We start from the raw sequence: 23,061 nt of genomic DNA on the forward strand, positions 1-23,061 counted from the left end.
AGTGTTTCACACTCCAGGGATTTACTGGAGGGTGTCTTAAGCCATTGTTCTGCCTTCCTGTTTGTTCCGTCAACGTAATTGTTGATTTTCCCAGTATAACTGTATGGAAAATGACCCTACAACTGGGTCAACATGCACAGTTCATAAATTCTTGCAGTGCAGTTCCCTAAGCATCTCATAGAGCACCTCCAAAGCTCAGTAAAATCCAGACAAGTGGCAGCTTGCTCAGCCATCTGAAAAATCAGAGTTCGGAGGGCTTCAGAACTCAAATGTGAACCTCAGAGGCTGACAGTCCTGGCATTTTTAAATAAATGGGAAACTTTCTAAATAGTCTAGGTGACCCTTCAGCACCTGAGATAAGGCCGGATTGGAAAGATCACACATCAGGATAGATGACACGCTCTGTCCTCCTCCACGGAGGACACAGCTAACCCAAACAACAGAATTTCATAAAAGAAATTCAATTTTGGTAAACTTCTTTGCCTTCATTAACAAACCAACAACAGAAAAATAGCTAAGGGTGTCTACTAGTTTCACAGATACTCCTCCAAAAGGAGAGAACCAGAGCAATTATCTAACACCCCATGCTTCAGAAGACTGTCACAAGAAAAGGAGGTGTAACTGCCACTCCATGGTGGTAGCTCTTTAAAAAAAAAAAAAAGTCAGGAGTTTTAAATTTTTATTTTATTTTATTTTATTTTAGTTGAGGAGCATGTGTGGTTTAGGTTTTCATTCACTTCATTAGCTTTCAAACATCTCTACCCATTCACTATCACAAGTTTACTTGAAAAAAGGTATTCTTAGGGACTTAATTTCCTTCAAGATTCTTTTTCATTCCCCCGCCCTTTGACACCATACATCTTTCCCCACCTTTACACGTGCACCTCAAATTAAGTAATCCGGTGTACTTGTTTTTAAGCTTCATTTAGCATTGCAACTCAGCAAGAACTGATGTGTTCAGGAGCAGTGCTCCAGGTCTCTTCCTACTTACTGCTCCCTCTTCCTTTTTTTTCTTCAGTTTCCCAACCCAACCGTGCAAGCACTGTTCAGTGCATTCTGATTGCAGCATTAAAGCAGAGAACCCACTCGGTTGAAGAAATCAGGCTTTTGCTATGGAGGGAGAGCAGTAACTAACCAGGAAGAAGAAACAGCCGTATCACATCGAGGTGGAAAAAAACGAGGATGAATAAATGGGATCTGAGGTAGAAAAGCGGAGATCCAGAGGATGAGTGTAGAGGGAAGACCTTCTGGGAGAGGGAAAGAAGAGACAAGCTGAAACCACTAATTTTTCAAAATAGAAGGAGCAAAAGAATAGAGGTATGAAGAAAAGGAGAGGTAATGTAAAAAGTTTTTTTTTTTTTTTTTTAAGTCCACAGAGAACATCCATACTGCCTAAAACCATGAGCAATATAGACAAATACATTATGGAGGTTCATAGGAGTGATTACAGAACGGCTGAGCTGTCTGTATCTGAAGCTAGAGCATTTTGAAACCAAGAAAAGGCAAAACAATATATTAATAAAAGTAAACATTTCTTGCTGCTGCAGATTTTCATCTTCTGTGACCTGAAGTTGGAATTAAAACCATTTGGCAAATTCACATTACTTTGTCAACTTCCCTTCTGCTCCTGCCTGCTTATTCCTCTCCCAATCACCTTCTTTTCACACTTAATCCTCAGGAGCAGTGCTGCGACTTGACTTTTATGTCATCCTGCCAGGACCTAGCCTACGGATCTACTGGAACCAAAATAACCCAGAAAGCTCTCCAAACATGAGCGCATGCACACTGTCTTAAAGCATTCCAAAAGGAGGAAGATGGCTTTCCTGATTTATAATAAAGAAAGGTTTTTAACATAACAGCATTGCAAAATGAATACATTTTACATGGTAGTGGCTAAAACTAAAGTACCATCTAATAAAAAAACAAAAACGTCTTTCTGCTGATATTGAGTCTATTTGGATCTACAGTGCATACCATCAAAAGAACTACTAAGTCTAAAGAGCAAAATTCAGCAGATCTCGTATGATTTTGAAGGTGAGAGGGCTGTCTAAAATCATCTGAGAAGAACTCCGGTTGGCTACAGGTCCATTCACACAGCTGTACTCAGCTCAGCAGTATTTGATCAGCACTCAGTTTTGCTCCTTGACTAAAACAGATTTAATTTTTCCCCTCTAACAATTTGCTTAATTCCTCTCTATGTTCAGTTACGTATTACTGTACAATCATTTGTAGTTAGCATATTAGACTAAAGCAACATCCAGTCCAGATCTACAATGTGCCATCGTGTACATTCATCCATTATGCAACTGTACTTAAACTCCACTTAGAAATACCCTCTGTATTCACAAGTGACTTTGGAAAATAGGCATATAAGCAAAGTATGGAAAGCTGTACAGTATAAATCTAGAAAATTCATACAGCAGCCTGGGACACAGACAGCTAAAGCACATTTTATTTAAAGTAACAATGCAGTAATTATCCATACATCCTTCAGTATGAAGGAAATTTATAGTGCCCTATTTACAGTAAAACACCGTCCCAGAATCTGTTTATAAAAGGTCTCACCTAAGCATTCAAGAGCAGGAATAAAATAACTGAGAAAGGAGGAGGGAGATCAGAAGCAGAAAATGGGAATCAGAAATAGAACAGTGCGAGAAGCCACAAAGTGATAAGTATTGTTTACCTGTCAGTTGACATTGATTAATCTTGTGTTCTGTGATATCACTCAGTGACTCAAACACCTGGAGGCAGCTGTCACAGCTGTGCACAACTTCTTCTTCTAACTCCTCCCCTTCATCCGGCCTTTTCTTACAGTCTAGCACTTCTCCATCTTCTGCCTTGTCTTCTAGTTTACAGTTCGGGTCTGAAAGAAAATCAAGACCGTGACTTCAGGCATCTAAGCAGAGCACCTTTAAAAAGAAAGAAAAAAAATCAAGACAGGTTCTTGGGGTAATGATGAGAAGAAACACATTTGGCATGAGCCTGCAGAACACTGTAGATTTTATTGCTAAATAAGCAAAGGAGTTTTTTTTCATTAATTTTTTTTCTAATCTCGATGAAAGGAGACTTTCTCTTCTGCACTCACAAACACAGCACTACTTCTCACTCAAGCAATTCTTCCATGCTTCAGTGTTAAGTTTGTCAATTTTATCAGAGCTATTGAAGCTGCTTTGATCACTGTACGAAAGGATAAGCCACCTATGCAATTAGTTTTCAATGAAAAGAAAAATCAAATCAATGAGTGTGCAGGAACTTCTTTTCACTGCTAACTACAGCATTTCACAGGAAATTACCAGAATTAAGAGACTAACAAATTTGATTTACATAAACATGAAATTAATCTTGATTTCACAACCCACTCCCATACTCCATCACCATGCTATTTGAAGCAAACAAAACTCGCCTATGACTTAAGACAAGCCCAGTGAAGTTCCTGATCATGGAAAACTGGAAAGTAGCTACTGTAAAACCCAAGCAGTGCACAAGGAGAGGTTTGTCCGACACGTTAACAAGCAGTTTGGGGATAGTAGGATAGCTCGGAGCAGCATCCTGAGCCCAGCTGATGCTTCTGAGCTGGAAGAAAGGCGCCCACCCGCATCCCCTGTGCAAGGAAAAGCCGTGCTGCTTGCCGCACCACCACAGTTCTGCCAATGGTCAGTGCAAAGGGAGATAATGCCAAGTTGAAAACTTCTCCTCCTTCTCCTCCTCCTCCTCATCCTCCTTCTCCTCCGAGGAACGGCGCAGCTTTAACTACTCCTGACTTTTTGCCCACTTCACTAAAAGCTTCCTTCAAAAGACAAAAATAAAACAATCTGTCTTCCCTAATAAAGCAAGCTGGCACTTAACTTTGTTTTTCCTTGGGAACCACAGCACAACAAGTGAAACGCAGAAGAAAAATGGTTGTGTACATTCCAGCGAGAGGAATGCAAGTGTTTCACCACTTTTCCCTCCTCTACTTTGGCCGTCTCATTTTTCCTTTCAGATATTTGAGAGAGCTGAGACAAAACGAGTCATTTTAGAAAACAAGGATAAACTCACATAATAACAGGAGATTGTGCAAGTGCCTTTTAAGACGTCATGCTCTTTAGGCAAGCGGGTGACTAACTGGGAGCAGGCTCCTAGTCCGCAGCAACGGCGAGGTGGTGGCTACATACCCACTTCGTTTAGCACCGCAATTGATTAGGATCACGCACAATTACATGACAGGAGAGTAGCTACACCGTGCTAACACCAAACCCAAATTAGAACTGGGAAGGGGTGAGGAGGAGAGGAATACCACTCGAAACCACTCTTAAATCCTCTGCCAGAGCCCTACAGTGATGCGGGCACAGCCATCCCTGTATCTGCCACTGTGCACAAAGCCACTCCAGCTGCCCACGACGAAGGTCGGGGCTCTCATCCTCCTCCTACATCCTTCAGTCCACACCGCTGCACCCCTGCCCTTCGACGGTTCAGATACAGACGGAGCCGCGAGCAGAAACTGGAACTGACCCGTGTCGGGAAGTCTTCCTCATGCTGCGTGGCTCGTGATCAAAACTGAGGAATTTCTTTGACAGGGGTAAAGGGCGGAATTTATTTTTAGGGGAGTTGTATTACAGAGGGAAAACAGATTAATTTTAAAAAATAAAAAACACATTCTGAAGGCAAAAATACATTTGCTGCTCAAAAGCCCTGCCTACACCCAGAGTATGACTTCTGTATGACATTCACGAGGTTCTTGCAAGAGGGAAAACTTCAACTTGGGCAGCTATTTCCAAATAAAGGAGTAATCTGCACATTTACAAATAAAAAAAAGAAAAAAAGGACGCTAATCAAGCAGAAGGACTTCATGGCATTTTAGCTATTTTTAAATGCTCTATATGAATCTAAATAACTTATGCTGCCACTTCATTTTCCAAGATATTTTGCAAGATTAATGAAATTGCTTAGAAGATCACCAAGTTATAGGCGGTACAGAAAAAGAAATAGTTGTCTTAACTGTTGCAAACTGACCCGACATCATTAAACACTTGTTGGAAGGCAGCACGTGCGCATCGCATACTATTAGTTGCTCAGCTCGAGCTCCCAGTTTCATCTCATAAAACTGACAGCACTCAGGGAAATGTGGGCACTGGGTCTGAATTTTAACACGAGTATTTAAATGCTGCACATAAAGTTTACAGACCTGTTTGTTTTAAAATAAGGGTAGTGTCTGACTCTGCTTTAAGTACAATGCTGAAGGAAAGAAAAGGGAGGGGAGGGAATTCTCCAGACTTATTATTCAGGAACACTTGCACTTTACAGGAATTCAGCAACACACACACACACGCGTATGCGCACACGCACCCCTTAGTGCACAAAAGCCTGAAGAATCGCTCAATTTAAAGCTTCCTACTTAGAGACCAGCTATTAAAATTAGAATCATTTTAAGACTAATAAATGTTTTGCTTCTCCTTCTGCATTTGCAGATATAAACTCTACAGGGACAGAAGTCAGTCAAGCTTATTCCCTTTTGCTGTAACTTTAGAATACATGCTGGAGCCAACTGGCACGTTTGTTTTTAGGTCAACATTTAAGTGGGACCCTCTGGGACCTAGGTTCAAGTTTAGCCTATGACAGCTTTGTGAAATGAGTTCTGGCAGTCTCAGCCCCTCTCAATGAATTTCCACTGTGAGCCACTTCCATGAAAAGATGGCACCACAAAAATAAGAAGGTATTTCAAGAGAGAAAATACCATCTGTACACTTTGTGAATAGATAGCTTTTCTGTTACAGCAACAAATGTCTTCCATCAAGGGCTGGTCTAACCCTAACTGGCTACTTAAACTGAGGATAAGCTGCCTTATTTGAGATCCTCTTTTGACAGCATGGAATAAAACACATTTTTTAAATGTGATACGCGTTTATCTATACTTTCTCTGTAACCTCCTGTTTAAACCTCATGCTCACACACAGACATCAGGGCAAACGTTATTCATTTCCCACATTTCCTCCTCCCCAGCATCTGCAACTACCACAAATACAATTCCCTCAACAAAGACTGGCTTGATAGTAGGATTACCTTTCCCAACATCTGCAAATGCCACTGTCATTTCCAGAGGCTTCCCGGCCCTATTTCAGAGACCATGTGAAATTTTTCAATGCGCATCAGCAACAATACACACACCGGCTCCATCTGCAGATATAATTTAAAATTATCTAGTATGGAAAGAAGGGCTACATTTTCGGAACAGAAATAAATTCGGCCTATTAAGGCACTTCCAGAAAAACAAAGAAGAAGGAGAAAAAGAACAGTTGTCTTCTGTTACTGATTATGTCAACATTATTTATAAATGGAAATTAAAAGAAGCACGATTTTCTCATTACTATGTTCCCTGGCAGGTGGCTCTCCCTATCCCTTCTTCCTCCTCCTCATAAGGGATGTTACTGCTGTAACTTGGTCTAATAAAACTGCAACTTTGGGGAAAATGAAAAATTGCATTGGCTTAAAAGTGTTGGAGGCAATAAAGCCATGGACTTCAATTAATTTCAAGTATGGGAGCGGTTTAAGGCCAACCAGCAGAAATTCTATTCTGTCCATGTAAAAATGAGGTTTCACCACATTTACTTTTTATAACCCATATAAAAGTCAAGTAAAAGTAATGAATATCTAAAAGCCATCTCAGTGGACTGGCAAAGACTATCTGTATTCTTGAAACTCATCTTACATATTTCTGCCTATGCTACAAGGATCCATAGCTAATCACAAGTAAAACATCAAACTACCAAGAAAACAGCCTACTTTCCAACCCATTTCACTGCCTTGCAGTAGACCTCCTTCCAAGCCACTTCTGCATGGAAAAGTGCTGGCAAAAGAAAGGAAAACTAAGATCATGTGGTTATAATTATTACCAGGCAAGGAATATTTCTTCAGCTCAGTGGTAAAGTAAAACTCTGTCGCTCTCTGCTCCCAATAGTGTCCATCGCAAAACAACTGCCTCATTAAATCTCTGCAGTAAGATTAATATGCCGTAGCTGCACTACATTTATAACTTGGTACTCTATAAAAAGCACATTTAATGGTTAGAGCCAGAGCTTAGATACAAAGTATTACTATAAAAACTTCTGGCAGTGTGTATACAGTGTGGGCCTTCTGTACTGCTCGCTGTATCAGAAGGGTTTTTGTTTTTCCACATCGGCACCGCATTCTTGCTATGGAGAAAAACAAAATGTTAAATCTCGCCTAGAAACAGACAGAGAACCCAGGACACGGTGGGAAATAAACAACTAGCAAGATGACTTAACCACTGAGAATTAGTTTAAGAAAAAAATGCAGAAAAGCAACCGTTCCTTGTCATACTGATCTCCGGTTTCACAGATTCTCAGTTCTTTATTTCTTCAACTTCATGTGTTTATAGCAGTACAAGTTTGCTTTTTTTCCCCCTCCCAAGTGTGCAGATAGCTAAGTGGAGACATAAGTGAATTCAGAAGAGTTTGAGAAATTTTCCATTCAAAAAGCAGAGAACTCTCTCACTTTTATTTCCTCTTTTTAAACAATACGGTTTACACACAGAGCTACTAGAACCTACGAAAGGCACCAAACACAAACACACAAGACACAAACACAAGAGAAATATAAAGCGTCCTAGCCAAACACGAAACCAACTGCCTCCTCCTTCCTGAGAGGAGTAACTCCACCTGTTTTCAAACAAGTTATCTAGGCACAGTCAGGGAAGACTAGCCTTCTAGGAACAGCCTTAAGGCACCAGCTCTTACTCCAAAAGGTGACCTCAGTTGAATGAATGGGACTATTCAGACGAGCCAGTGCCGCTCTCCAGGTAAAGCTCTGTAGAATCAGTACCAAAGACAAGAGCAAAGTACTCCTTGAACTCCCAGAATCAAATTAAGTTTAGAAAGAAGAGCCCTCCTTGTTATAGGGAATTAACGATTATTTCTTCATGATTATTAATGATACATATCCTGTGATCTGACTCAAACATCAGCTTTCTCCACCCAAATCCACTGACTTCAAATTACAGATCCCTGACTGGTTAGAAATTATACAAACAAACACTTAAGAAATGACCTCTATCCACATATTTTACAAACGTGAAAATACTTTAAATTGAATGAAAATTCAAGTTCATCTGAAATGGCATAGGCTGGGCTTTTATGTGGGGGATGTAAAGGAGGATTATTTATAATAACAACAACGAGAAAAGCATGCTGGACTTTTCAAAGCATCTCACCATCAGTTGCTTGAGCTGCAAAAGGCAGAATTTCTACTTCTCAGGAACTGAAAGGTGAGGGGAGATAAATGCTATTCTCCACTGTGAGCCCCAAAAACGTATTCTAAGCTGAAAGGGAGGAGGTAGAACACAGGCTTTGCAAAATCACCCCGATATAAAAATCCCTCACGCTGCTGGCAAACAGTAAGCAAGCACTAACAAAGGAATTCAGCATTACCAGTCTGTGCGGCTGTGTGTCCCACACCTGCCTGCTGGTCCTCTGTTTCATTTTCTTCTACTGTCAGAAAACAGGTAAACAAAACAAAAACAAAACAAAACAAAAATGTTAGGCAGGTAGCTGAAGTGTTCCAAGCTTCTTTACACCAGCTTCAGTTCTGAAAGCCAGCAATGCTTGTACAACACAGCCAAGAAAAGCTGACACAGGTCCACTGCAAAGTGCAAACAGAATGCGCTGCTTTATGGAAGCTACATATCTGGGAGCAGAGTGACCAAAGGGGTTTCATGCCTTAAAAAACAAATCAGATTTCCTCTGGGATGTGTGTCTTCAACAGACTCTACTGTATTTGGTTATGGAACTAAATGAGAGAATAATTCTGGGCTTTAAGAGTCTACTCACTTGCTCCACATGGATAAGAGAAAGCCTTCTCCTGGCAGACGGGAGAGGTATGTGTGCTAATTCATACATAAGCTTTAAAAAAATAATAATAATCCTATATTCAGTAGCAAGCATCTCAGCAGTGCAGACAGCCTTGCAAAGGAGAACTAACCCCATGCTGTTTTACTGTATACACCATGCCAGCATCTTTCCCTTGGCTCACAGCTTTCCAGAGCAGAGGAACTAAAAACAACACAATTTTTGTCAGATTCACTATTCAAAACTTGTTGGGCCAGAGTGAACCTAACAACAGCCATTCTGCTGCTATTTTGAAAAATTAGAGAGCTGTTCTGGTATGCTCTGATATGATGCCTAAGTAAGATTGACTCTCCCAAATAAACGTAAGGGAAGAGCTAAAAGGCAGAACCACGTCCTTTTTATTCTCCCAAAGACTGAGGTTTCTGAGCTAGGGAGCAGCAGAGAGAAAAGAATTCTTTCTCCCTCCACAGGGGAAAAAGCTGAAAGGGGAAAGACTGCACTTCTACAGTATTTCCGCTTCCTTGAATTTAGGCCTCAAGAAATAATCATGCAAACTGAGTTAAAATGCAAAGATCTGGGGGCTTTTTCCTGGTTCTTGGGACAACAGATTGCAATACATTTAAATCTAGGCATATATTCAAAAGAAGAGATATGTATACACACTCCACAAGTACCTCTTTTCCTCCTCCGCCAACCCCAAGGCTTCATACAATTGGTTGTTTCTAGAATCTGGGTTTCTAGAAAAAAACACCAGTTTTCATAAGGACACTCTTCGGATACGAGGAACCCGAAATACATAAGAAAGAGTCAAGCACAATCTCTGAAGGACTCTAAACAATCTCTCTCTATCCCAGAGCTGTGCCTCGTAAGCACACTCTTCTCATCAGCAGAGATCTGATAAAGTTTCCCAGGCCCCAGAGTCAGTCAAATATTTCACAAAATAAGATTTTATGAGCTGACTGTTTCACTTGAACTTCTGTTTTGCAGCCACGAAGCTACCAGTACTTCAGTCCTGATAATACTGTATGTTTTTCTTTGTTATGCTGAAGCATTCATCCCAGCAGTCCTCAAAGCTAAAGGAAACTGGTCAGACAAAGAAAGCAATGGGAGAAGCTCATGAAAAGGACAGCTTCGAGGAACACGTGGTCAAACTCGAGCTAAGCTAAACAGATTTTTCAGTAGGACAGCACAGATCAATAAGACTTATTAATACAGGAAGAAATATAATGAATACAACTAGAGTACAATAAAAAAAATAATAAAGAAGAAGCCTTTTGTGACCCACTCAAAGCCCCCAGTGCAAACTCTGAAGCAGCCCAACCTGGCCCCGATTAAGCCCACCACCCACTGTGGATTTATTTCCAAAAAGACAACTGAAGAGCAAGCTCTAGAAGTGAAAACGAGTCCACCATCCCACCCCCAAGGAGTCAGCTCAGCTTGGTCATCAGTCATACCCATCAACCACAGCCAAAGTTGTAAAAATAGCTAGTATTTATCAATGAAATCCTCAGCCACGGTACATACCCTTCGTCTGAACTCAGTTCAAAACAGCAATTTAGAAACTCTTAACATATTTCAAGTCTCAAGATGGACCTGAGAAACCCAAACATGAACTTCTCGAGAACTGACTCACAAGTGGGAAACCTCAAAACCGTGCGCTATCTGTTGAAAAGTAAACAAAGTCTGCTTGTTTGAAGTGGATCTCCACTTAGAGGCGTATGCAGACTGAAATGCGGGAGTGCATCCCTGCTGCTGCTCTGTGCTGAGCATCCCCTGCAGCAGCCACAGTACCTGGACCTCTTGCTGCTAGTGAGAAGTGACTGCACACCAATATGTGCTTGACTTTGCACTGCTGACGGGCAGGTATGCCAACCATTTGTAGGGCTTAAAATTAAAAAAAATAAATAAACAAAAGAACCCCACCCCACATGGATACTGCCTAACAAATTGTTTCCATGTGCGGTTTTGTAATTGTAATGCAAAAACGTGCCAGTATATGCCTTGTGAAATCAAGTGATTAAAACTTCCCCACTATTTAGAGATATAGAAATTCAGAGAGATGAGGCTTGCTTTTGACAAAGGCTATGTCTTTATTACACTAAAAAAAATGGAGACAAGTGTCAGAGCAGCTAACTTTGGGCTTAGCATCTTTCTAAGTCGAGCTCTTTAAGAATTCTGAGTCACAAAAGAACCAAGTAGGTCACAACAGGCCACGGCACAAAGACTTGCTAATAATACTCAGCGAGAGTCATATATTTGTCACGAAAATTAAACCTCACTTAGGGGGAAATATAGTAAAAAGAATAAAAAAGCTACCCTACAAAATCGACAGAAGAAGGGAAATCTTTGCGTTAGCACAACCCATCTACAAAACAGCATCTCGTTTTCCCTTCTTTAAGTCCGATCATCCTTCCAGCCACCACGGGTAGTTGTTACGTTAAGAAAGGTTCAGCTGGTAGCATCAGAGCTCCTAATTAGCACTTTATGCCTTTCCACAACAAGATTCTGAAAACTTCAGTACTATTTAGCTCTGGTGCCACAGTTAAACTCACTTAAGTGTGAGCAGCAGCATGACATACAGCCAACGTTACCATCCCTTAAACATAATCTATACCATTTTCTTTCAGGAGACGAAGGCAACTTTAAACAAAACGTATACAGTAATATGCTTTAAATGTTACTAAGCAAAAACACTGCTCTAACACTATCATGGAATGCAACTAAAAAAAAACCCACGAGGATGATGATATGCAAATAAAACAGTAGCATGTATGCACTACTATTAATTCAAACGTCAAAATTACTGATACTCTAGGACTCTAATTGTGCATATGGGTATCATCTTCAGTACAGCATTTAGCACATCCTAGCATAAGATAAATTCTAGATAACAAAGTGATAGAATACTAATAAAAGGAGAGGCCTCAGGAAACAAGAACAATGGCTTATGAATCCAGACTATGAATAAGTGATGTTGCTGCTGAATAGCCCTTCCAGATACACTTGAAATAACGTTGTCACTAAAGCAGCAATATCCCCTGTCTGTACAATTCCCTGCTTCCGACCACAGGTCACCTGTTTTGTTAGCTGTAGAAATATTTTGTGATTGACTATCTCTTCCTTAAAACAAAACATCGAGTCCCTACCACATATTTTCACAATGTAACTTATGAAAAACAAAACAAACAAGAAACCCAAATACTAAAATTTTTAAAAAGACTAGATCACCACAAAAAAACTGTGGCACCACATTTCTTAAGTGATTTCTTTAAAAAGAAAATCTCGATAGAGGAAAAAAATTCCAGCATGTCAACTCTACCTCTTATTATAAAAGCTTGTGGTTTGGAAAGATACCAGTTTTTAAAATTTTACTGCAAAAACATCTCTCTAAACTGAAGCTGTATCTATGTGAAAGGTTGGGACATTTCAGCCCTGGTACAACCAGTGTCCAAGGCAAACCATGGTTTCAGTTCAGAGCATCTCTCGTGCTTAGGCTGGTAAACATCAATGCTAAAACCAAGCCCTCATTCTAAAGGAGAAAGAAATTTAAATCAAGTAGTCCCATCAAGGACAGTTCAGTGAGAAAGACCCCTGGGGACTTTCATATAGAGGTCCTAAAAATAGAGATAATCTCCTGACTGCTCCACAGCAACACCTGCTGATCAGTGAGGATTTCACCCCTTTTCCTTATAGCCTCTTCCTGGGACACATGGTTAGCATGTAGAGGAGGAAGATTATTTTATAAAACTTAGTACAAAATGTATACAGATTTCCTAGCCTGCAGAATCTCATTCATATTCTACTGACTAACCCTTCACTGAAGAGTTAATCTGCAGCTTTAGCACCCTAAGGAAGAGCACAAGTCATTTCTGGTTGATGCCTGGGAAAACCCTTGTATGGAAAAGAAATGGACAAAATTAGAAATGTGAAAAAGGACGTTTTCACTGAAGGGAAGCCTTTTGGAGAACTCTGGCTAAGATTTAGAGCTTCAGATCTATTACAAACCATAATGAAATAAAAGCAAAAGATAATTGAAAAAGGTCTATTTTCTTCCAGTCTAGGTGGGTTAATAAATTAAAAAAAAAAAAAAAAAAAAAAAACTTTCCCAAATGTCTGAGCTATCCTTTCAGCCTGTTAAACAAAGCAGGAGAAGCCACATATCCCAAAATAAACTATAAAAATAGATTGCTATTGATTTCATCCCTTCCTAAAACATATTCCTTGAAAGATGTGAAAATAAACCTAATATAGCAACTGAGATTGTCGGGGATACAGAGTTTGGAATATGTATTTTTAACTTGCACTTAGTATTTCCTATAATTCAATACCTAATCCATAAATTGCCATTAGCATATGATTAGTAATTCAATTTAAAGCCATCTTGCAAAAGAGCCTTTTTCTTAGGACGGTAACTTTGCCAAGTGCATCTTCTATCTACATGTTTGAATAATTTCTGCAGACAAGTAATAGAGACACTAGCTGTATTAGCATAATCAATACACAATTTACCGAGTTACCCAGACAGAACAGAAATAAAATGTGTGTGCCTACAAATTACTGTAATTTCTGGAAGTCTCTCTCTACTTTTCTTCTCCCTCCTCCTCCTAGCCACATAAAAACCGGGAGGCCATTCATACTGCCACCATGTACAGGTAGATATTACGTATGATTAGATAGATTAATCACACAGGCAGAAGGCAAATTTAGGAGCCTGTTACTGGAGATGCTGAGCATCCTCTAACTCTATTAAATTCAATGGATTTTTGAAGACGTTTCACACTTTGCAGTAACGTGCTGTGGAAATACAACTCCGTAAGGGTTCAGCCAGGATACAAAACTGAAATTAAGGATGTTACAGAGTGGCATTAAATACAGCCTCACATGCCAATGCACCACCTGCTAGGGCTACACCTTCCTCTGCTTTCTTCTCTCCCCTGGTACTGCCGGTGCGTTAAGGCTCAGCCTTTAGACTCCTCTGGCCGACACACACCAGCACCTGCCCTCACGCCCAGCCACGAATCCTGCAAGTTTGCAACAATTTCAGGCTATTTTGTAATGTCCTTTAAGGGTAGCTGGCATTCATAAAAGTTCAGAAGTACTCAGTATTATTTTCTGAACAGCATCACTCAATATCAATGCCTATCTATCACTACTACCCAGAAACTCGGTTACTATTTTGACTCCCAAACGCCCATGTACCCGATGTGTTTAGTGAGAGAAGAGCTGGAAGAAGAAGTGATTTTGCATATTAACACTTCAGATATCTACAATCCAGAACTCTGCTGAAAATTAGCTGCGTGTGTAGCCACAAGCATACATAAATCCTGTTAATCGTACACATGAACATTTGTATTTCTGATTTGTTTTGCGTTGTGCTGTGACATACCCCTTTTCCAACCCCCCCCACCGCCCCCACGTTGTAACAGTATTCTCTTAATACCTGGAAATGATTATTTGTCTTAAAAAATTCCTGTTATATAAAGCATTTTTCTTCTTGCATTTGCTTTTTCTAGAAGACAAAGCCCCTCATAGCATTCGTATTCTTAATCCTCTCTATAGCCTATCCCAACCCTGAGCTTCCCCCCCCACCCCCCTGCCCCCATGTCATCCTTGTAGAAAGACTGAACTAGGAGTTACCAATTAGATTGCAGTGGTTGGAAAATATTCTTCTGCTGCTAAAATGAGGTATTTTCCTAGGCAGCACATAAACATAAAAAAAAATAAAATAAATAGACTTAACTGGAAAGAAATTATTCTTAAGAAATCCTTTGGATATTCTTTGAACCCTTGATCAGGAGGATGACAGCACCCAAACGTCACAGCCTAAAGCCGCCCGGTTTACATAACATCGTGGGCAGAAGAGGCAGAAGACACTTTTCTGCAGCAGAGAGAGAATCCTACAGAAACCCCAAAGCTGGGGATGGGGGGATATCTTTTTCTAGACAGCTGAGGTAGTCAACTGATTAACCCCACTCAGACTGCTAACTGCCTCCCCAAAAATGTACCCTGTAACAAGCTTAGGCCACATCTACACACACTCATATTTTTGTCATTTAAAGTAAACTAATAATGGTATAATGCATTTTACAAAATACTTTCCTCCAAAGAATCTTAAAGTTTTTTTATAAACCTCAAGTAAATTCCAGACATCCCTAAGATTCTGTTGTGCAATGTAACATGATTATGGATCTCGGAGTCAAATTCAGGACCGTGGTGACACTTAGCAAAGCAAGAAGGAGGCTCTCTGGGGGGCAATCCTTAGTACTGGGGTGCGGACTTTCAGCTGTCCTGCCTGTCTCAAACTGAGCACTCCACCTCCATTTTTGACAAGGTGACTGTGGACGTCCAGTCCCTTTGAGGAAAGGCACAAATCAGGGGGCTAAGATAAACTTTAAGCCCATTTACCAAACCCAGTACTTCAAGGAATGCTTTAAGAGAAATTCAGTATATTGAAGCTACGTGTCACCTAAGATTTCTTACTCTCTCAAAGAGACACAGCTACGAATTTCTGCTATTCCTACAGACCTGTATTTCCAACTGTGCTTCAAAAACAAGAAATTCATTAAACTGTCTGCAAAAGCCTAAGCTCCATAAGAGAGAACAATTGGACAGGCCAATGTTACACAACTCTGAAGATGGGAGATTGAAGGAAGGGATATGAGGACCTGCTGTAAAGGTTACTGTAGCTGACCACGACCTCTGAAAGTCAAGCCATTCATTTATGTGCCTAACGTGAGGCACTTATTTTGAGGAGCTGGGGCCATGTGACACCATTCTAATGCCAAAGTAAAACACAGCTTCGTGCTTTGGCTCTACCACCTAATGACACGCATTTATCCAAGTCAAAATACACCTCCTTTCAATTGAGATTATCCCTGATTTAAAAGAGATCTACGTTTATTTTGTACCGTGGTCTGGTTTTGATCCCTAAAACTCTCTGCTCTGTTCTTGATGACTTTCCATCAGCTACAACACCACACCGGTCCACATCCACAACGGAGCTTAGAAGCAGTACCTATGGTTTTTATCATCCAGGCTTTCCTAGTGCTGTGCAGCTCAGGACTGAAATTAAACCAAAGCCCCGCTGCAGCTGCCTGGAAAAATATTAAGTATTGTCCTGTCTTCCCTGGCTTTGCACGCAGTCTCACAGGTTTTTCTTGAGAGCTCACATACCCTTGCTTAGTCGCTACAAGATACTAGCAGAAAATGTGTGGGCTGCGATGCCTCTTCCTTTCCCCCTCTTGCCCACACCCACCGGTTAGATCACTCAGCCAGGATGTGGGTGGCAGATGCTCAACTTTCTTCTCTGTCAGAAGGATTTGTACTCTTCCTAGAAAAGAGCACCTGCCCTCAGACTTGAGGCGCACTCATTCATTGCTGTTGAGCTGCCATACCTCATCTATGACATTCACTGAACTAGAAAGAAGGTGAATTGGCACAATATGATATCCTTGTGGTCAGGACACCACCTGGGAAGGGAGAAACCTGGACTCCAGTTCCAGTTTCACTGAAATAATTCAACAGCAATAATACTATGGTAGGCACTTGGCAGACAGACCCAGGCCTCTTTCTTTGTTGGTACTCAAACCACTGGAGATATGGGTCTTGTGTGTGAGCACTCCTTCTCACCCTCTTGTCCAACAAATACTCAATTACACTTCTGAAGAGGGGAATGCCACTGACAAAAATAAAAAGGGCCACTCACTCTCATAGTGCACTACGTTGCTGTGTAATGACTGATGTACTCCTTGTGAGATACCAGATTCAAGAACCCCTAGGCAAAGCACAGAACAGAATCCCATCTCTCACATCCCAGCTGAGCAAATGATTCCCTCTCTTCAGTACGGGGAGAGGAAAAGTAGCACAACCCCTCGGTTCCTTCTACTTTGGAAAAAAAGGAACGACCTGTTCCCTGCCTCCAACAGTGGCTGGCCAACTCGGACCAGTGACTGCAGACTACGAGACACCCTATTGCAGTAAGATACCCATGCCTAGGACAGGGGGAGCTGAGGCACACTTCTTTCCTAGCATCTCACGCTGTCTCTTTAGGGCAGCTCCTACTCAACAACATTCATAAGCCCCTATCCTGCCAATGGCTTGTACAAAGAATCCAAGCACCCGGAGCACAATGACTATTCCACGAGGCAGCCAGGCACTGGAATATCCAGCACTGCAGCACCCAAGCCTTTACAGCTTCCTGACCTTTCTTCGTTGATTTACGTTTGTATCTGGAACATCTTCTACCCAACAGATTCACTAGAAATTGCAAAATGAACCTTTTCCTATGCTCTAGCCCTTTCTAAACCACGTAATCCAACCCCTTCCCAGCAGTCGCACTCGCAGACCAACGGCAATCCGGTTCCTCCTCCCATCTTTGGAGTGAAAATGCTACATCAGGCATGGCTCTTGACATCCTGTTGTCCTGGAACCAGTGAATCAGAAAGTTCCTTCCTTGCAATTGTATTCTTTGGAGGTGGAAAATAATTAACTTCCCCGCCCCCTCCCCCTTCCTACTGCCACTGTCAAAGTTAGAAATTCACTTGACTCTGCCTGGAAAAGAAAACAGCCATCATAACTCAGTGCCAGAGAAAGTTCTGTTGGTCGAAGCACAGCCTCGTCCTCCCAAGGACACTGCCTCACTCCATCACATCATCTGGTCCAGCGACACAGCAGGTATCGTGGCTTTGGTTTTAAAGTTCCTTTCAAGAAGCTCACGAGTCAGTCACAGAGCTGAACTTGATAGTCAGCAGAAGAAGCGAAAAAACAGAAAATCAAGCTCCACTAATCAATTATCAGGGAATTCATCATCTGAAATATATTTTCCTGGCAAAACACAACCTAGGAAGAGTAAGGGCATACCAACTTTCAGGGATTGCATGCAAAAGCCATCTATTGTAAAGTGAACCAAGACGTTTAGATTTAAAAGTGCTTTAGCTTTTCCACACTCATGCGAAATACCGAGTGTCTGTCTGAGAAACCAGGAGAGATATTTTGCATTTCCTGCTCCATAGGAAGGGCAAAATTCCTGCTCCAGGTGATTGCCTTGCATGAGTGAATAAGCTCTCCTAAATGGGGTTTAGGAAGAGGAAGAACACCGATACCCTCACTACCGGCATCCTGTCCGTCTGTCCTTACGGCAAAACCATGTTCAGCTTCAGCCAAGAGGTTGTTTAACTCATCATTACCATTTCCAAATTTGTAAGAAGACTAGCTGGCTACAGATCCTTTACTTTTAAAGGATCATAATAAGCCCCTACCACCTTAAAAACAAGGCATTGAGGGTGGAGGGATCACTATACCAACAGATATATAGATGACTTTAAAAAATGCCTAAAGGACTAAAAACTCTAACCTTAAAGAGAAACATTGTACCTAACTGTACATGTATTTAAAAGCAAAAGTATCAGATGAAACACCCCAAAAACACCTCTCTGGCTTGCTCCCATGATAAAAAAAAAAAAACAAACAAACAAACAAAAAAACACTTGGGTTATAACATACACAGCATCACTCTAGAATGCTCAGCCCTGAGCATACTTGAAGAACATGGACAACCTAGACTAAATCATGAAAAAAGGAGGAAAAAAAAATCTTCTACATTCTTTCCTCAATAATTATGCAGTACAGAGGAAAAAAAAAAAAGTGTTTGAAACTAAAGGACTCTGAAGTTAAAAAAAAAAGTGTGAACAGTGTTAACTGGTATTGTAAATACGGGAGGACGACAGTCTTGGTTTAAAAACCTTTCCACTGGATATGGGGGATTTTGTGCAGTCTTACAGAAGAACATAAAGCACAGAAGAGCACAAAGCAGATTTTTTGGAAAGCAGGAGGGCTGAATTAAAATGTTAATTATAACATGTTGTAATAAGGATACCCCCAAGATCAGCCCTATATTTTTTGCTATAGCGTAGTCCCTAGGCACATGGCTAAGTATTCCTTGATCATTATCCTGGCTAAAACTAAAGCTACTGAAGTTTAGGGGAGCTGTATCTAACAGAATTTCTTTCATCTCTAATAATTGCTAAACTAGCATAATTGCTCCTACTTGAGGTGAAATAGAGCCCAAGTTCTCTAAAATTAAACTTAAGACAAAAACAAACCTCACTACCTCTTTCGGTTCTCGCACGTTCATTTTTTTTGTCAGAATCCTATGCCAAGCGTTGCATTATGATTTAGAAGTATTTAAAATCTTCCCTTGTGCTATCGGACATCTGTAAAGAGAACGACTGAGCAACTGGAATGCTTTTCTAGTAACAGCATTGCAAAATATATTTGAAAACAGACATCTATGTTTTCACAGCACCAAATAAAGGAGGCCCAGTTCTTCGCAGATCTGTCTGCTGTCCCTTCAGAGAAAGACGTATATACATCCATACATATATATATGCCATGGTTCTGATTTAAGTGAAATAGAGCATCATCCTACCCCTCAATCGTACTGATTTAGACCTCTAGTAGCTCTACAGGAACCAACGGAAACCTTAAAATACATCTGGGAAAAGATGCTAAGAGGTCTGTTAGGGTATCAGCATTTATAATATATTTTATAATATTTATAATATTTTAATCAATTAAAAAAACACTCCATCTAGCTTATTTTCAGTGTTTCACACAGGAAGAAGAAAACACACACAAATCGATATGGTCTACATAAAAATGATAACAATTCTTCTAGATCCTTTCCTCATTTGCAAACACAGAAAAGGAATTTTTATTTTTATTTTTTCCAAAATGTGTGAATTTCTAAATACTGAAAGACATGTTGCAGAACAAAGAAATGAGAACTATTAGACCGAATGAATTAGGGAGCAACATAAAGCCTTTCAAGACATCTCAGATCATGGCGGATAACGTTATCCCACACGTTAGATAAGTGCCTCCGCACCGACAGCTTCTCTTGTTACACAAGTCAACAACTTGGGAAAACAAAATCAAACTGAACCAAACAGGTGGCATTTCTAAAGCTCTCAATAGGATCTTTGCAACAAGTTTTCACTTTTTTTTCCACTAGCAGCACAACCGGCAGCTGTTTAGATGGTCACTCCTAATAGGACCTGTTCCTAAGTAGACGGTGATGGTCAATAATGCTCATGCTGGCCCCCAGAATGACCGGGTAGCATTACTGTTATCCTAAAGCTAATCAAGACAGTCAATATCACTATGCATTGCCAAAGTCAATGAAAATTACTAAAGGTTAGTGATGTTTTTGTTGTTACTTTTTTTTTTTTTTTTTAAATATATAAAGGAGCGGGGGCATGCTTCGTCATGTCAAAAGAGAAGACTATAAATAGCCTGCATTATAAAAAGATGCTAATCTTAAATCCTCTTTGTAATTTGCTTTTTCATGTACTCTTTTATGTTCGAAATCTTAATTTTTGCCCTTTTTTGGATGGCCAAATAGAAGTCAGCAACCCACTCATGCATCAAACAGATGTTTTTGCTTTTCAGGGCAAATGGAATCTTATGAATTTTTTGTTCCCTCCCTACAAAAATGATGATGCCAAAATAACAGAGCCCCTGAAACTGACCCGTTCAGAAAAATCTTTGGACTGGTAATACTGGAACTTTTAAGTCAAGTTCACAGAAATCGTGCCAATACTAATTGCTGTTTTTGTTTATGCTGGATTGATTGTAGTCTAATCAGCAGACAATCTAATGACTTTAGAGTCTAGTCCATGTAATTTAGAAGCTGGTTGGGGTTGAGAATAAGCATTCAAACCATTTGCAGGTATACAGAAATGTAAAGGCTACTGTTTGAAGGGGATCTGAATGTCAAATTCTCTCCGAACTACTGTTGCTATTAAGATTTGTGTTTTAATCCACCGCTATTCTACCTTCCTCAATACTACACCACACCACCTGCACCTCTGGTAAGGAAAACAGCCTTTAGCTTTGAATTTATGATGAGAAAACAAGTCACATTAAAACACAGACACATTTACTCAGTCCACCAGCACTCTGCATAAATTGAGGCGCAGTTGTAAATTCAGCCAGGATGGAAAGAGTACCTAGCTTTGCTTAAAGAGAGGGAACAACTTTAAGAGACGCTCCGGGCTCGCCAAAATATTTTGAGACACAAGCCTTCTTTAAGCAGAGTATAGATTTACAAAATAGAGCAGATACTTTTTTTCCTTCTCATCTTTCTAGGAACTAACACTCAGTAATTTTATTTCTGCAGTCAGATGTGGGATACAAAATTACAGCGAGCAAAAGAAGAAAATACTTTGAAATAATAGCAACATTTTTTAAAAGAAAAAACAAAAAGATCACTTTCAAAGATCAGTGCTTCTATGAAATCTGTGGGGATGTTCCAGTTTCCTTGGGATGGCTTATCTAACACCTACAGTTTCAGTGATTTTTCACGGGTGACTTTAGCATAATGAGTATTACCTGACTTGAGCTTAGAGAAACCTGGGTTTAAACTTTAGCAGGGCTACATTTTCATTCAGGCTTGTATAAAGAATAACTCTTTTTCTTCACAAGTGACTGTGTTTTTCTAACTCTGACTCGCTGCAAAACAGAAAGTTTCTCATCAAAAGCCCTTAGTAAGGGTAAAGGAAAAACCTCACACCCTCCCCAAACTAAAAACCCCATGAACCAAAAGGGGTGGGGGCCCCTAACCTAAGCATAATCTCTACAAAGCACGCCAAGTCACAGAAAAGGTTTTACCATTCAAATGGCCAAGTTAAACGAGACCCAAGTAAACTGCTCTTCCTCCCTCCCTCCCTTTCTAATCTCAGGGGGTCCCCAGCACGGCTGTACTTGGGGAACGCTGCTGCCCCTCAGGGAGGTGAGTTTAAGGAGCCGTACCCATCACCCTCCTTCCACACCCTGTATTTACACGGTGCCTCTTCTGGGGCTCAGACAATGGTATCTGCCCCTAACTTACCTTTCCCCACCTGCTTTTCTCCTTCCCCCACCAAGTGTATATGTGTTAGGTGATTTGGATCAGACCAATAATACCTAATAGATTTTCTTTTTTCCTTTTTTTTTTTTCCCCTTCAAAAACTCGCCAAGGAAATGTGGTAAATTAATCCATAAAATGAAATATAGGTCTGGACTGCTGAGTTTGATGCAAGTGATCTTTCTTCTGCCTAAAAGAACCTGGCAGTTGAACTTTTATTCCCTCTTCCTAAAGTCATATATTCAAATTACAGTTTTTCAGAAAGTTAAATGATTTACTCTATTTTTCACTCATTTTTGCCACAGCCTTGTAGTATATTTGTAAGAGATGTGGCTTTTTACAGAAAGTAATTACTATCTTATTTTTCCTTGGATAGATCTTTGTATTATTTTTAAATTCTAGAGGGCTTATCTAGTGCTTGCCATGCCTTTTTTCTGAGATGTAATCTTCAGAAAGAGTTGGGGGGCACTCGGACTACAGTTGGCAATGAACCAAGAGAGAGCAGTGAGGGAAGGAAGGGGGAAGAAATAGGAGAGTAAAGAAAAGAAATGTAAACAGAAACCAGGGTAATTCAGCAGAAGAATATTTTCAAAAAAATAAAATAGAAGAAATTTAGTCGTTAGCAAGTTCTGAACACCCACCATTTCAGATGAACATTAGTTTCATGCATTCAATATAAAAAACTCAATTGTCATTTTGTTTTAATGTATTTACCTGCCTTGTATCGCTATTCCCCTAAGATATAAGTTTCAAATTAAGTTATCAAAAGTGACAGACATATCAAAAATATCTCTTATATCTTCCCCCCAGAAAGGGCTGCTAAGTAGATGACAAATTGGAAATGTAATGTGTAACTCCATATTTTATTTAGATGTGAAACAGCACTCATGAGTTTAAATAGCTCATTAACATACATTCGAAGAATAGTTTTTCAGAGAAGCTATTTAAAATACTGTTTATTTTTAAACCATCGAACTATATTTTGTACTGACTAAATCAGTAATACTTAAGAAATAAGAAATTTAAATAAATCCCACATTAGGGCTGCAGTTGAAATTCTCCTTGCGACATTACTCGCAGCTTTTGTTTGTTCACTAAAAATGAAGATGTAGCAACTGATGGCCAGACCCTTATCAATGAATTTAAACGCCACATCTATAGAAGCATTTCTAAACTTCTCAGATGAATCACAATACCAGCCCTTCCAGAAATCTTACAATCAGGCTGCTTTCGGAATACTATTAATCCACTCAAAAATGGACACGATTCAAGAAAAATAACACGGGGAAAATGAAAAAGATATTTGAACAAAGGCCA

At 40.1% G+C, this 23,061-nt stretch overlaps 1 protein-coding gene across 33 annotated transcripts in view; it reads right to left on the bottom strand.

Moving 5' to 3' along the window:
• The window catches only part of ZNF521 (zinc finger protein 521), a 231,881-nt gene that overhangs the window by 205,128 nt on the left and 3,692 nt on the right, over positions 1 to 23,061 (bottom strand). For 10 of the 33 annotated variants that reach the window (XR_005817825.1, XR_005817833.1, XR_005817836.1 and 7 more), the window contains one exon: positions 2,684 to 2,863. Coding sequence is in view for 13 of the 33 variants with exons in the window: in XM_040550204.1 (XP_040406138.1) it covers positions 2,684 to 2,863 (180 nt within the window). In the remaining 20 variants the exon portion in view is untranslated. Of the gene's footprint in view, positions 1 to 2,683; positions 2,864 to 3,634; positions 3,794 to 6,039; positions 6,154 to 7,733; positions 7,753 to 8,423; positions 8,484 to 9,503; positions 9,578 to 21,944; positions 21,950 to 23,061 lie in introns of those variants that run through there. The other 23 variants (XR_005817824.1, XR_005817827.1, XR_005817835.1 and 20 more) reach the window with 10 other exon arrangements.

This window comes from Cygnus olor, chromosome 2 (genome assembly GCF_009769625.2).
Source record: "Cygnus olor isolate bCygOlo1 chromosome 2, bCygOlo1.pri.v2, whole genome shotgun sequence".
Classification (NCBI taxonomy): domain Eukaryota; kingdom Metazoa; phylum Chordata; class Aves; order Anseriformes; family Anatidae; genus Cygnus; species Cygnus olor.